The 15,669-nt window shown below is 37.5% G+C and overlaps 1 protein-coding gene across 1 annotated transcript in view; it reads right to left on the bottom strand.

Annotated features, from left to right (window-relative positions):
* Positions 1-318: 318 nt before the first annotated feature.
* PREX2 (phosphatidylinositol-3,4,5-trisphosphate dependent Rac exchange factor 2) overlaps positions 319-15,669 on the bottom strand; it is a 172,743-nt gene continuing 157,392 nt past the window's right edge. The window contains exons 38-40 of the mRNA XM_035563072.2: positions 11,981-12,083; positions 5,853-5,920; positions 319-364 (exon numbers count right to left, since the gene is read on the bottom strand). Coding sequence (XP_035418965.1) covers positions 319-364; positions 5,853-5,920; positions 11,981-12,083 — 217 coding nt within the window. The remainder of the gene's footprint in view (positions 365-5,852; positions 5,921-11,980; positions 12,084-15,669) is intronic.

Genomic DNA, 15,669 nt, shown 5'->3' with positions numbered 1-15,669 from the left:
TGAAAAAAACACATCAAAATGAACCTGATTCCAGTGTAAAATTCCCAAGGAAGACTCCTGTTCTACTAGCATAAGGCTGGAGTGCACAGATTCCAGAAATGCTTTTCGGAAGTCATTTTGCAATGCCAATAGAGAATATATATAGGGTATTTCTTTTTTTTTATCCTGAGTAAAGTTCTTTTATATATATATATATATATATATATATATTTTTTTTTTTTTTTCATTTATCAAAGGCCCAGGCACATACTGCTATAGTGCAGTTAGACTTTGTCACACAGTCCCAGTGTTCTAAAAGCCGTTATTTGATTGTTTTCCTCATTCTTCTCCAACTGGTGGCGGTGGTTGGCAGAGCTTGTATAATCTGACAACAACAACAACAAAAAAAAACAACAACAAAAAAAAGCAATTGTTACTCTGGGCTTGGTCATTATTAAAAGAAACGAAAATGTAAGGAATATGAAGGTAAGTTTAAGGAATACAAACTAAATCTTAGTCTTTTATTTTACTGCAAAACAAAATGTACTGAATTCAGTTTAAAAACATTGTTATAAAACCAGTAAAATCTTATTCACGAGCATGAAGTTTACATTGACAGTGGTATTATTAAAACACACATATATGAGTAATCTTATAAAGATATCCCAGTTTAGTCAAATTTTCATAATACTGCACCATAACACCCCTTTCAGAAGAAAGCTAAATTTCACTAATCCAATTACCAGTTGTTGCTCTAAATCTGTAATTTGGAAAAGCTACATGGTTAATGCAATTGCCTTCACTTTGGTGTTGTGTTGGCATTGAATCTGAACTCAGTCTAACAGTTTCCTATAAAACTGATGTTATTCCGTCTTGATGTCCAAGAACCCAAGACAGTTATCAGACACACGGCATGTCATCACGAAGACTTTGAGCTCTTACCACTGCATTTATAAAGGCTTCTGAACTTCTATTAAAGCCTTTTGCATGGACTTAGTTATTAGCAAGTGTTAGAAAAGCTACACTTATGCTGGGAATACTGAAAATGGCAGTCATTCTGATTTCAGGCTCATTAAAAGAGGCATCTCTGTTCTGTAAATATAACCAGCATACAGTATCTCCCCTACAATAACAGCAATTAAAACCAGCAGTAGACATGATCTCATTTGGAGATTATATATTTTCCTCATGGAAAGGAATATCGCCAAAGGCATATCACTGAAGAAATAAAAAAGTAAAGAGACTGAGTTTGGTGTGGCAAGCAAAAAAAGCATCAGAAACCAAAACGAAGTGACAATGACACAGCATGTGCATTAATACTTACCATGAAGAGTATTTGATATTGAAATACTAACACAAAATAAAAGACTTGGTAGGTCTGGCTACAAGCAGGGTTATGAGTCATCCACTGTCCTGGCGGCTAGAGATATTTAAGATGCTCGGCATACCTGAGTTTTCCAAGCATATTTTGCAAATTTGCCTCTTAAACATCACATTAATTTATATGACCACATTTTAACTAATCAGGAATTTCAAAATCATACTACAAATCAACACAGAAAACAAAAACCTGGACATGTGGCTGGGCTCCACAAACAATTCAAGATCAATGGGCTGCTGCTTTCTTGGCATGACACTCTGCTGCTGAAGGTATTTGAAGCACTGTCTGTACGGCTGCCCTTTGAGAGTTGCAAGCCTTTTCAATATCAAGACAAATCTTGTCAGATAAAGCATCTTGTGGCTATGCAAAAGCAGGACAGGATAGCTTCTGTTCTCTGATTTCACTTTCCATGCAAGCTAAAACCCTTGGGACACTGACAACACACCACTGTGGTGGGCTATATAGCTTTTCACTGAAGTCTCACTGGAAGCGATTAGCAAGCAGTACTGTTTCTGGATAGTAAGAATGAGGAGCACCACTTCTGCCAGACAGCAATTGCAGGCCTGCTTTCAAACCTCCACCATAATGCATTCTGAAGATCTTTGGATTCTTCCCCACTGTCATCTGGCAGATTCAGAGACATGGTTATTTAAGGTCACATAAGTGTTGGTGCAGATGCCAATATATTTGTCATGGGCTATATATAAGCCAATACACATCTCTCCTATTTGTACACCAATGACAAAATGAGATGCCCTGATTTTTATACAGCCAGGTACACAGAGAAAGGTAAAACAAGGCTTGTTTGAGTTATTTGATTCTACCAGTGTAATAAAGTAGTAAAACTCAAAGCTAACAAAAGACAGATAGAATGACTGTCGTCAGAATCTGATCTAAGTCAGTAATTGCAGCAGGGTTAGCTCTTGATGGGGTTTTTGCAAAATCTAATTTCTATGGAACAGTGTGCAGAAAAGCTCAGCCTCAGGTACCAAGGTCTGTGTCGTCTTCAGGTTAAAATGGTATACATTAAGATCAGTTGTCTTCAGAGCAGGTAACACAGGAATTCTGAAGCAAACTAGCAATGATGCTGCATAAATCCCTAAAGATGGTATTGATCACAAACAGACTGTTCTGGGTCAATATATATGGAGCAACTGTCTGAGATGGTACAAACAGATCAGCTAAGACAGAAAACTGGCAACTGCAGAGAACTGAGAATGCTGTCAAGAACCCTTAAATGAAGCAGACTTTAATGGCCAGCCTATAGCCAGAGTATCAAAGAATTGCGAAACACAGTATTATTGTGCTGATGACTATTCCGACGTATTTGACTTCTCTCTCTATTAATACATGAAATGCCACAAGCCCTGAGGCCAGTGAGATATTCCCGTGACATCGCTGTTACTGCTTACTTGTGTGTTGGATGCATCCATCTGTTCTGTGTTCTTGGAGCCATCTCATAATTTTCCTTCAACTTTTCATTGCTATATTGTGAGAGCATCAACCGGAAAGAGGTGATCTTTTCTCAACTGATGCAAAGCCAATAAATGTCTCACAGCCAACTGCTTCTATTTTTCCTTTTTTAGAACATAGATTTTCCCTTAATGACAAAAAGCTCTGTATCTTGATATCTGCTTTCTCATTTATAGGTGAGAAAAGAATGAGACCTGATTTGAGACAACTCTCCCCAGAATTTTGTCATGAAGGAGGAGTCTGATTAAGGCCAAAATCATACTGTTCAAAGAAAAGACTTCAAGCAGCTTTTACTGCATAAAATATTATTTTACTGCCTTAGGTTCCCCCAGTGCAAGACAGTTGGTCAGGCAGGTTTGGTCCTGGATTACCTCCAAGCTAATTACTACTGTGAAAAGGGATTCCCTCATCTGCCAGTAAGGTCAATGACTTTATTGCTGATAGCTTTGCTCTAGAATCAGTACTTTTGTTGGACCTTATTTCATCTACATGCCTGTAGATTTTGATGGAGAGCTCTGTCTTTGGGCAGCAGATTGCTGCAAACACTCTTTTTCAGCATTGAGCTTGCTGGTTGAAACTACTTCTGAACTTTTTATAATGGCATAAATGGCCAAAAAGTGCTGGTACTGGTGCTAATATTATTTGTTGACTCAGCCAAACATTAGAAGTGTTATTGGTATTTATTAATACTGATGGTCACTGCCAAAGTTTTGGTGGCCAGTGTGACTGGTTGCCTTGGTCTATCTTTTTTAGTTTGCATGGAAGTGGAACATTAGTCCTGTTTGAATAAGCCATTATATTACTGGTTTGTTTGTTTGTTTTCTAGCCATTGTTAATTACAGTCACCCAAGCCCAAGATAACCTGTACTGCTATTACATGTTTTCCTTTTCTCAACATGGATCACAAATACGGATCATCTACCCTATCTGAGGGTTAAATATAATTTGAATCTGTTTGGAAGAAGTCTGTAAATAAGTAGGTAAAGCTTGAATTCTTAGAGTTTATATGAGAATTAGATTTCCTTCAATGTTTGTTAAATGTCCTACCTAGGAAACAAAAATGTGAGGCTCAAAATACTTCTCAGAAAGCAGCTGTAATGGTTTACGTGGCAAGGTTTTATTGGCAGGGCGCTGCAAAGGTGGCTTCTGTGAGGAGAGTCCAGCAGCTGCCTCATGTTAGATAAGGGCCAGTTTCAGCTGGCTCCAAAGGGACTCACCACTGACCAGAGCCAAGCCAGCAAGTGACATTGTTTGTGCCTCCATGAGAGCAGATATAAGAAAGTGAAAAAAACTGCTGTGCAACAGCAGATGGGAGAGTGAGGAGTAAGAACCAGCCCTGCAGCCCCCCAGGTGAGTGCAGCAGGAGGGCAGGAGGTGCTCCAGGCACGCAGCAGCAGTTCCCCTGCGGCCTGTGGAGAGGCCCCTGGTGGAGCAGGCTGTCCCCCTGCAGCCCATGGGTCCCACATGGAGCAGATCTCCACGCTGCAGCCCGTGGAGGAGCCCCCGGTGGAGCAGGTGGATGTGGCCTGGAGGAGGCTGCGGCCCATGGAGGGCCCCCGCAGGAGCAGGCCCCAGGACACAGAAGAGGGTGGATGGGGGAAAGGGGTTTTTGTTTGTTTGTTTTTGTCATTACTCTAATGAAATTTATTACCTATTACTAACAAGCTAATCTCCCTACGTTGAGTCTGTGTTGCCCATGACAACAACTGTTGAGTGATCTCCCTGTGCTTATCTTTCCCCTTGAACCCTTTGTATTGTATTTTCTACCCCTTTCCCTTTGAGGAGGGGAGTGAGAGAGCGGTTGTGGTGGAGCTCAGCTGCCCAGCTGAGTAAAACCACCAAAGCAGATAAAATGCGAATAAGTATTTCCTAGAAGACTACTTAGCCCCTCAACTGCCGGGTTCTGTCTCACTGTCGTAAGTGAGAGAGGGAGTTGGAGGAGTCCATCTACTCTATCCTTTATGGGGCAAGCAAGATACATATATGCCCTAACAAATGCTGCTATGCAGATTTACTCATACCTTGTACACTTTCACTTTAGGTATGCTCCCTTTTCTAGAATCAGATCCAGCACGGTCAAGGCACAACGTGCAGTTGTTATAAACAAATTATGAGCAGTTGTCTGATTCTCTGGAAGCTGTCTGATTACTGGAAGAAATGGGGACACCTCAGAAAAAGGAAGCAAAGTGCATGAGAAGAAAAAGTTCCCAAGTACTACTGGTCAGAATCCACAAGACAGTCTCTGTGAGGCTTTGGATAGTACATACATTCATTCACATGGTTATCTGTATAAGATATTACTAATTCACTGTTTCCTTACTGAAATTTTAGTACCACAGTGAGTCTGTAATGTATTCCACATATCTGTTTAGTTCATTCAATGCACTATCATTAGTCAACAACAAAAAAGTTTTAAATTGGTAGAATAAAAAGTTTAAATTGGATTAATAAATTCACTAAGATAAAATTAAAAACATTGTTTTGTTATTTTCATTTAAAAGTATCATGCTTGTTAAGAAATATTTCAGGTACCTGCAATCTATCACAGAATTAAAAAGCTGGATAAATATAGAACACACGCATTTTTCATTCTAATGGATGTTTCAGAAAGTGACAAAGAAAGACTACATCATCTCTAAAAGCAACTATAACATGGTTTTGCTGAGATATTGCAGTACAGTATTACATTAAAATAGTGTAATGGATTTAGTTTGGATATTTCCACAAAACCCACTAAATATCACAAATGATGAAGGACTTAACCCAGTGTTTTCATAATTAACATGAACGAGATTTCCTTTTTTTCTAAAATGCACAGGTTTCAAAATGCTACATAGCCTAAACTTCTGCAATTACTTTAATTAAAATTATATGTCTGAGAATGTAATTGACTCTATGTACATTAAAAGCAAAATCTTACAATTTACTACACAATGTAGTAAATGCTTATTGTCTGTCCTCTTTGAAGCTGAATTTGGCACAAACTAGATCATGATCTAGGATACAATCAGTTAGTTACCTTGGAACAGATTGTGGCGTTCGATCCCTCACTCCTAAATTCTTGGCTGTGTTTTGTACTCTTGCACCCTGTGAAAAAAAAGTAACAAGTTTGTTTATTTTGCAGCTCAAGTTGGAAAGTTTTCTGAACTTTCTAGATGAACTTAACACTTGATTATAATTAATCAATACATATTGTCAATGTCCCAGAGTAACTCTCCTCTTTGGAAGTGACAATCAAGTTATGTCATTACTTAAAAATATATACAAAATAAATGTGTGAAACCAATAATTTGCATCCAAAACTGAGCTGCACTGGTAACATGATGTAAAAATGTGTCCTAATGATTGATTCAATAGAGTACTAGCAGAGTAAGACTAGACCCTGCATTTGACCAAAATCTGGTAACCAGGTAATGGAGATGGCACTAGTTCACTCTTATAGGAGGATCAAACACAAGATGAAAAAGGCTGTCTGGTTACACACAAGTATGTTCTCAGCATTTATGTAAATTAACATGTGCCACATGTTTCTTCACTTTTTTTTTTTTTTGGAGGGGGGGAATAATGACAAAGTTGAAGAAAATAACTATAGTTCCTACAAAACTGAAGGCAGAATATAAAAGTAACTTTAGTAGCTTTACACCTAGCTCGGTAAGCTTGTCTCCAACACTGGCAAAAGGTGCATGACTACAGAGCAAGGCAAACTTATGACTTTTTCCAGAAACTCCCCAAGAATTCAATCATTAGTCACTGGAGACTTCCTCTGTTCAGCAAAGAGCACAGATTCAATCATTTTCAGTGATATCATCATTTCTTTCCCATCTCATCTTGAATCCATGAATAACTTCACATATATAAAATCCTTGTGGAAGAAGATCCACATCTTAGGTACAATCTTAGCTTGCTGTGTCAAGAACTACTATTTTCATTTGTTTTCAACCTGTCAGTTTCATTCGACACCTTTAGTCCTGTACTGGAGGAGACAATACTCAGTCCCTATCTACCATATCCATGCCACATATTCTTTAGACCTGTGCCATAACCTCCTTCACTCACGAAGACTAACAATCTTAGATTATTTTGTCTATCTTTTTTATAACTATTTATAACTATCAAAGGTTAACCTTTGATCATTTCTGTCTGACCCTCTCTGAACCTTTCCCATTATGCTCTATCCTTATGGAAGAGATTAGATCATCATACAGTTCAAAATGAAGGATCACCATAGCAAGATTTCTAAATTTCTACTTTGTTGTCTATTCTCACCTAAACCAGTGTAACTTCTTATTGGCTTCATGGATAGCTACTGAGAACTGAACTGATGTTTTCTATCATATCCCGAGATCTTGATCAGGAGATGTAATGGCCAGCTCACAGTCAATTATTTTCATTGTGGGTTTAGGGTCCCCCTCACCACGTGCACTACTAAGTAATTATATACACTGATTTTCATCTATTTTATTGCTCGATCATGAAGTCCTGTAAGATCCTTTTGTAATTCTTCATAGTTACTTTTCATCTTTAATGAAAACATGAAAAGAGTTTTTAGTAGAGAATAGGGAGAATGATTAGATAAGAAAACACAACCAAAAAAAAGAAAGGTCAGATGAACTGCTGTTCTTCTATCTAGATGAGTAATAGTTTACTAGGGAAAAGACAATCAAATACCAAAAGTCTACTGCTAAAGAGGGAGCTAAATCCAGTCTCTGAGTTCTCAGCATACAGGACAGGAAACAGGAGGCTTAAACTGTAGGAGAAGAAAAAAAATACTTAAATGAGGCACCACGTGAGGTAATAGAATAAAAAGGATAAAAAACACTGGAATAGATGGCTTGGGAAGCACTGTCCAGCTCCCTCTAGATGGCATCCCTTCCCTCCAGTGCGTCAACCACACCACACAGCTTGGTGTCATCAGCAAACTTGCTGAGTGTGTGCTCAATCCCATTGTCCATCCAACCAACGAAGATGTTAAACAGTGCCAGTCCCAATACTGACCCTGGAGGAACACCACTTCTTACTGATCTCCACTTGGACATTGAGCCATTGACTGCAACTCTTTGAGTGTGTCCATCCAGCCAATTCCTTACTCACCAAACAGTCCATCTGTCAAATCCATGCTTCTCCAATTTAGAGACAAGAATATCATGCAGGACAGTGACAAATACTTTATATAAGCAAAGCTGATCCAGTGTTGGTTAAAAAGTTGGACAGGATGAGTTCAGACCCTCATCACCTTGAGTGTCCTTTCCTCACTCCCATAATGTAAAATTTTATCATAATAAAAAAAAAAAAACCATGACAGACTGCTAGTGGCTGAGTTTGGTATATGGTTAACATAACTGAAAGCCAAAATATACATATAGATGGGAAAACTACCAAAATTAATCACAAGTAGATCCTGATCTTCAGTGCTGTGACTACCTCTAAGAAAAAAAACAGCCTATTTCTACTTACATCACTCACTAGATAAATTAATTTTAGTATCTTGCTTACATAATAAATCAAATGTGTTGATTTAAAAAGGAGCCTAGCTTTACACAACCATGTAATTTATAGTTTAGCAGGAGTACAAATCAGACCTTCCCTACAACCACCAGATTCTTACTTCTTTTGAAGAAAAGCCCACAAGAATTGCTATCAACTTCCTACATGCCATATCCTAGTTTCTGTTGAGCACTATTACACCATTTTTATTTCAATATACTGCTAATTTATAGTCATACCCTATTATTCTAATACCTGTAATAATGTAAATATTGACACTGTTTGTCTCATGTATGTATAAAAGACTGTTCTGTTTTGTGGCAGAATAAGTTTCTCCGTGTACCGGTACTGCCAGAGCACTTGTGAAAGATGTCTTTAGCTCTGGGGAAATGCTACCATCAATCTGGACTCTTTTATAGGAAGAAGTATTCTTATTGCCATGAGAAAAAAAATAATAGGTTTATTTTCAAGCTACACACTAATTTAAGGATGGCAAAAACCAGTAACATAAAGAAAATAGATTCTCTTTATGGCCCACTCAAAGAGCTCTAAATCAGCATTATTCTTATGAGAATTACTCAAAATGCAGTGCTATTATCATACTTCTGAGGAAAGGAATCTGGAGAGGCATGGAAAAATGCCTCACTCACTTAAAAGATAACATAGTTTCTGTTAGCCTTTCTGCTCATCAGCTTTTTAGTTACCTTTCTTTCCCATACCCCTGTGCCCTCCTGCAGTTCCTTTTCTAGGCCTCCATCTTCGACACTTTTTGGTGTATCCTGAAGACGCACTTATGTCAGTGTGCTTTATATAGTATCTTCTAGGTACAGGTGTTTATGTGGATACACATACATTAGTAAATAAAGTTTTTAAATGATGGTTGTGATGTTTTGTCAAAATTTTAATTTTTAACATCAATCTAGACTGGATCAGCAAGTGAAAAAGAAGTCACTTAATTAAAACCATCCCACAGACCCAAGTACATACCAGCTCTCATAAGTTTGTCTCTTTTATTTAGTTCTTGCAGAACAGGTGCTTGCAAATACCTAATTATAACTGACAAGGGCAATTACTTTGAAAATTGTTCCAATACAGTCAGGGCTATTACGAGTCTTGTTAAACGTGATCATGACCTCTTTCAATTTAAAAGAAAAACACACTTCTTGAGGTCATCCATTCAATTGGGTGTCTCCAGTTATTCAGTACTGGTGCCCCAAACTGGAAAAGATATCACTTTCTAGAGAATATGCCTGTGTGGAAAGTTGATGTTGCTAGCAACTGATCTTATTGGCTTCTCCAGAATACCAGATGGAATAGATGTCCTTTCATTTGCACACCCCTCTGGTTAGTCTCTCTTTATTCCACAAAAAAAAAAAAAAATAAAATAAAAATCAGGCTGTAAATGGGATATCAAAAGCCGTTCATACATATATACACACACATTAAGACAGGGGAAGGATGCATTTATTGTCTTTACCTAGATGTTCCACAACAAACCCCAAGAAGTTTTTTTTGTTGTTTCTTTTTTCCACCTCCAAGCTTTATGGCCTGCATTACACTCCTGACAGCTAAATCCTACAGATGCTTTAAGCATTAAATCCAGAAAAGGTTTCTAGAAAACACAATAGAGTGCTGTTGGAATTACTCCAAAACATTTAGAATTTAATGGAGGGTTATATTTCTACTACAGAACTCCAGGACTGATTTAAAATTACAACAAAAGATTATTATTCTATTAAATGCCATAGCAGTTTCCTGCAAGAGGAAGGATGTGTGAGCAAATTCTGGCTCGATATACCAGCAGACTTTTACAGTGTCCGTGGGTGGTATTGAGATATTGGTATCTTTAACAGCTATTGATCACCTGCTGTTTTACTTCAGAGAATGTAGGCCCACTACAGGCTTTTTTCTACATCTCTTTTTGAGCAAGTCTTAGTACAGTTATAGCAGGTCTGAACCACTAGCAAGTTGCTTAAATTTTGTCTTTCATTTTCATTTGAGACTGCAGAATACCCACAAATGAATCAGCATTTCTGAAAGCTTTCTAGAAGTGTACATTGAAAATCTGCTGTTTGACAGAACACAGGCAGACATAATCACAACTCTACATCCACGTTCTTTCATTGCAAAATACCCAAACCTGCCTTTTGTCTAGAACTTCAGGGGTAAACACATCAGCATATAAATGCAAGTTTATCCTTGTACAGCATTAGCTTCTTTTAATGGCAAGTTAAAGGTACAATTCCTAACAGACCTACATGACTCAAGAACCTTGAGGGTATTTATTCACTTCAGAAACTTAGTTTATGCACTATATAAAGTGAAAGCCAGATATAAACAGGAATGTGTCTAATTATTCAGATGTACCCACATTAGGCAGCAGATCTTACATATAAGATCAAAAATCTATGGCTTGAGATTTATATCTCAACTAATATAGAAATATCTACATGATTGCTTTAACAAACTGAAGGTGTGGCCAGGAATACATATTCTTCTATCTATGGTGAGTTAGAAATACCATACAGTTGCTTAATCATTTCCATAACTAAACTGTGATTTCTGCACAGAATATATAGCAGAACTTATGAAAATAATGAAACTAGATACAAATTAAAAGCCTGAAATAATGAGTCTTGTTTTGTGTGATTAATTGCTCTGATATTAAATTACCTTTTTTTTTTTCTTTTAATTCAAGGTTGAATTTGTCTCTCTTTGACTTCTGCATCCTCTGTCTTGTTATGCCTTTGTCATACAGTTGAAAGTTACCACAGGCTGAGATATATGTTCCACATGCACACATACTGATTAAGCCCCCACCCACTCAACCTCTCTTTGATCAACTGAATAGGTTGAGCTCTTTAATCTTCACTTCATAAGGCTTGTCTAACAACCTCTGGACCATTCATGCTCCTCCTCTGAACTCTTTCCAAGACTCCAATCATGCTTTTGAAAGCATTTATCTGATAACAAGATATTCTAGGAGTTGTTCCATTACAGGGTAGAGTGTATTTCCCATTTGCAGTTGATATTTCCTTTAAATCCAGCATTTTTTGATCATACCTTTGCACTAAGAGCTCATGTTGAGTTGGTTATCCGTTCACAACAGCGTCTAAATCCTAATATTCTCTTATGACAAACATGAAATACACAATTTGAAACAAGCACAACGCCCTCGGGAACCTTGCCTGCAAAGTTAAGAACCACAGTATTTATCTTCCACTTACATCCTGCCCTTCCCCTTCATTCGGTACAAGTCATTCATTTCTTATTAACAACAGTTAATGGTCTTAAGTTATTTTTATGGATGATAATTATTAAAATAAAGATTCTCAGACTACTCTGAAGACAATACCATACCAGTTACTATACAAAAACATTCAGTAAAATCACAACCCTGTAAAAATTATGAACCATTTACACATGCGCAGAAAGCAAGCATCTGGTTGAAAACAGCCTGTTCCATCATGAAAAAAACAAACAAACAATAAACCTTTGAGTCAACATTAAAAGAAGAGAATAAAACAAAATCAAAACACAGCAAAAATACCAAGCTAAGAATACTCACACGGACAGTAACATAATGATAAGACTGGGGGTTTTAATTGTTTGGTCAAGGATTGCTAGGAAACAGCAAGATATTACCCACAGAGAGTGCCTCACCTGTTTACGCATGACATCTGTAGCTTGCATGATATAGCGAGGTGGGAGCCCATGGCTCCGGGCCAGAATGATCGCCTGCTCCAGGGTAACGCTCAGGGTGCAGCTGCAACAGAAGACTGAGGTCAGCCATTTGCTAGCAATAGTATCCTGGAAATAATTGCCATACACTAACATACTTTAAGAGTATGTTTCTTTTTTAAGAAGTTATAAATAAAAAGAATACACAGTAGACCTGCCCCCTAGTACCCCCAAACTCTCCAAACTTTGCAAGTATTAGCCTGGATGCAAAAAGTTTCTTAAATGCAAAGATTTTGAGCATAATGTTACTGCTGAGTTTCAACCAAAGGCATTTGCATTTTTTGTTTATTAAAAAAAGTAAAATAAAATCCCACAATGCTAACTATGGCTTGACAAGCACATGACAGAGTGGCAACCCAAACAGAAGAAAAATTTGTAATTGCAGAAATCCCTTTCCAGGTGACTCCCACAGAATTTCTCAGCCTCCACTGCAGACCCCAGCTTTGGTGCCAGGGTCCTGATCTGTTGCCATGGACTGAGCTTGGGTATTCTCATGGCACATCATTACAGTGCAGTTCAAATAAAGAGATATTTACACTTTCAGAAAATAAAAGAAAGGAATTCCTTCAAATAAATTGTCCTCTCCTACTTTGCCATCTTTTTCAAGTAAACACTTGAGGACAAAAACCTCTCCTGGTACCACATCCTAGTGAAAAGGCTGTAACTGCTTTGTCAGAGCAACCAGGAAACTTTCGGAGCCAAAGATCTTTGCTGTAGGAAAACCTGTCATTACAGCAGACAAGAAGGAGCAGGGAAAGTCACTTTGGACATGCCAACTGCCTTCAGTTGTCATGGTGAGAACAAGGAAGGATAGGCAGTTTCTAACACAATCAAGACCAGAGCTATAGAAGACTTCGAGATAAAGGCAACAACACTGAGTAGGAACAGTCAGGTACTTTGTGAGAAGCACAACATGTCTGAGGGCTGCTACCACCCAAGTGGTGAGAGTGGCTGTGTTCTGTACCACTAAGCAGCTTGATGATTTTTCTGTTCACAGCCAAACAACAAGAATCAAATCCCTTTGAGCAGAAATAGGAGGTGCATAGAAAATGATCCCGCCTCAGCAGAACCTGATAAAAGATGCATACTTCAAGTTCAAATAATAAAAACTAAGACACATGGTTCAAACATACTTCTGAGCAGCCTTTTGGCAAAATCCTGACCAAAAGATTCTGCATAGCTTATATTATGCACACAGAACAAACAATATGTTTCAATCAAACACTCGTTTTGCTGAGCAGAAGATCTGTAGGAGGAAAAATGTGTCTGCACTTATTTTCTTACTGAAAAAAAAAAAACACCATCCTGACATGTTTTAAATACCAATAAGCAAATTTATGGACTGTAAAAAGTTTCACAGTGGTTAGTGCAAAAGATATTAAATTTGATCTTTATCTTTATTAACAGCCTTTTGTTAAAAATGTGTAAGCTAAATGAGTTTCTTAGGTAATGCAATTATTTTTATTCCCTGGTTTCTTGTATACACTGACCCCAAAGTTAACTTGGAGCAAAAGTCTATTGATCTTTTCTGTTATGTGTTTGATTAAGGTGCATAACAGTTAAACATTAGACTAGAAATTCTCCATGTCATGTTTTCACCTTGTCTTTGAAAGGTTAAGTATTGCATAAATAAAGAAGTACATGCTCATAATACTTACAGCACCAAAATCTGAAACATCTAACCTTCAAGAAAAGACTGCAAAGGAAGCTTTGTCCTATTTACAACTGGAAAAAGCAAAAGTAGCTGAAATCTAATTTGACAGATGTAATCTATGTCAGGCAAAAGTCTCTCTGTAGGTGTAATGGAGGTTAATGGGCTCAAAGTACAGCTTTCAAACAACCAGTTATTGCCAACTTTCCTATAAATCCCATCTTCCTGGAACCCAGAAGACTGAAAGAATAGAAAAATCATATTCTCCGTGCATGAATCAAAACTAACAAAGGAACACTGTAAATGAAGGTCAGCTCGAAGAATTAGACACAAACACTAATCTTGTAATTGGAAAAGACTGCCAAACTGTTCCCTATCCAAAACCTGAAGAAATGGCCACTGATCATGGATATTGAGCCACCTGTATTTTGACAATGCCAACCACAATTCAGAAATAAGGTTGCCAACTGTGCAAAGACATAACCAAAGTGGAAGAAACATGGACAGAGTAAACTAGTGTAATGAAGATTTCTTTAATAGGCTACTCTGATAGTCTGTTTATGTTTCATGATTATACTGTAGTTATTGCCAAACATTGAAGAGCTCACCTCAAGGCACAAAAATAATAATTCTGAGGATAATATTATTAACATGTTATTAGAAATTAGCAGTGAAGACACTTAAGATGACAGCAATGATGATGTTAACTATTAGCACACCTCTTTAATAAAAGATTTTATATTCAAGGTTAAGTCCTACAGTAATTCTGGTTATATACATCCACTGTTAAAATAAGACCAGTGGCATGATTTCATTTCATTATAATATTTCATTAGAAATTGATAGATTTTGTTTCTCTTGAAGCATTTAAAAGGTCTGAGGAATGGCAGCCCTAAAACAAGAATTTAAATAAAAATGATTGTATATGGCTTTTGTCCTGTAGTTATAAGTATACTACTTTCTAAATACAACAAAACCAACACTGAAATAGCTTTGTTTTGGTTGTAAAGCAAATCAATAAAACATTGTCCTCCTATAAAACTGATCATAAACCTTTCCACGGGGTTATGCTGAACTGACTCATGAGTAGGCGAACATTTACATGCTGGTGCTACCTCCCAGCTGTTTAAGTATAGTTTTTGAGTCACTACATATTCATTATCACAAATCAAACTGTTCTGGAAACCAGCTGTAGAAGAAACTAATCCACACACAAAACATCAGATGGTAAGATGGAAAAGTCATAACTGGAAGTACCTCAGGAATAAGACTGCCAAGCACACAGAGATTAACCAAATGTAAATTTAAACCAATACAACTTGTACAATTTTATGAAAAAAAATTGAAAGTTGGGAATTCCTCATATGGTAATACTGTCCTGGTAGTCTGAGCAAGGTTCAATATCAAGGACTATCAGCAAATACATGCAATATACAGTAATTCACCCTTCTCCCCCATTTTGAGAGCTAATAAGCAGATGGCATTAAAGTTTAAAAAGCAATCTGGAAGCATTTCTGACCATCAAAAGTATCTGGTCATTTGGATGCTCTCAGCCCAGACAAACCAAACAAGGAAAATACCAGGGGAAAAAAAAAAAAAGAAAAAAGTAACCCCTTCCAATGCTCTCCTAACATTCTGTTACAGGAAGCAAAAATTCCAAATCCATATCTATTTACACTGTGAACAAATCAAAATCTGTTTTCACTCCCTCTCTTTTCCTCTTATCCCTTCTTTTATGTCAGAAAAAAACAGAAGACCCAAATTCATTATCTCAGAATTCATGTCAGTCAGAATCACAAATTCCCTGCCTTGACAGATCACAGCAGCACCACAGCAAAGGCATTTGGCTTTTCCAGCACAACTGGGCTGAGAATTCCTCATTCCACCCATTTGGTTTCCAAGGGGGAACAAAAGGGGCTGCAGCTGCTCCCAGCCTCTGCCTGCTATCTCCTGTCTCCCA

This window comes from Cygnus atratus, chromosome 2 (assembly GCF_013377495.2).
Source record: "Cygnus atratus isolate AKBS03 ecotype Queensland, Australia chromosome 2, CAtr_DNAZoo_HiC_assembly, whole genome shotgun sequence".
In the NCBI taxonomy this organism is placed as follows: domain Eukaryota; kingdom Metazoa; phylum Chordata; class Aves; order Anseriformes; family Anatidae; genus Cygnus; species Cygnus atratus.
Note: the sequence above shows the minus strand (reverse complement) of the source record. Positions and strands in the feature narration are given on the sequence as shown.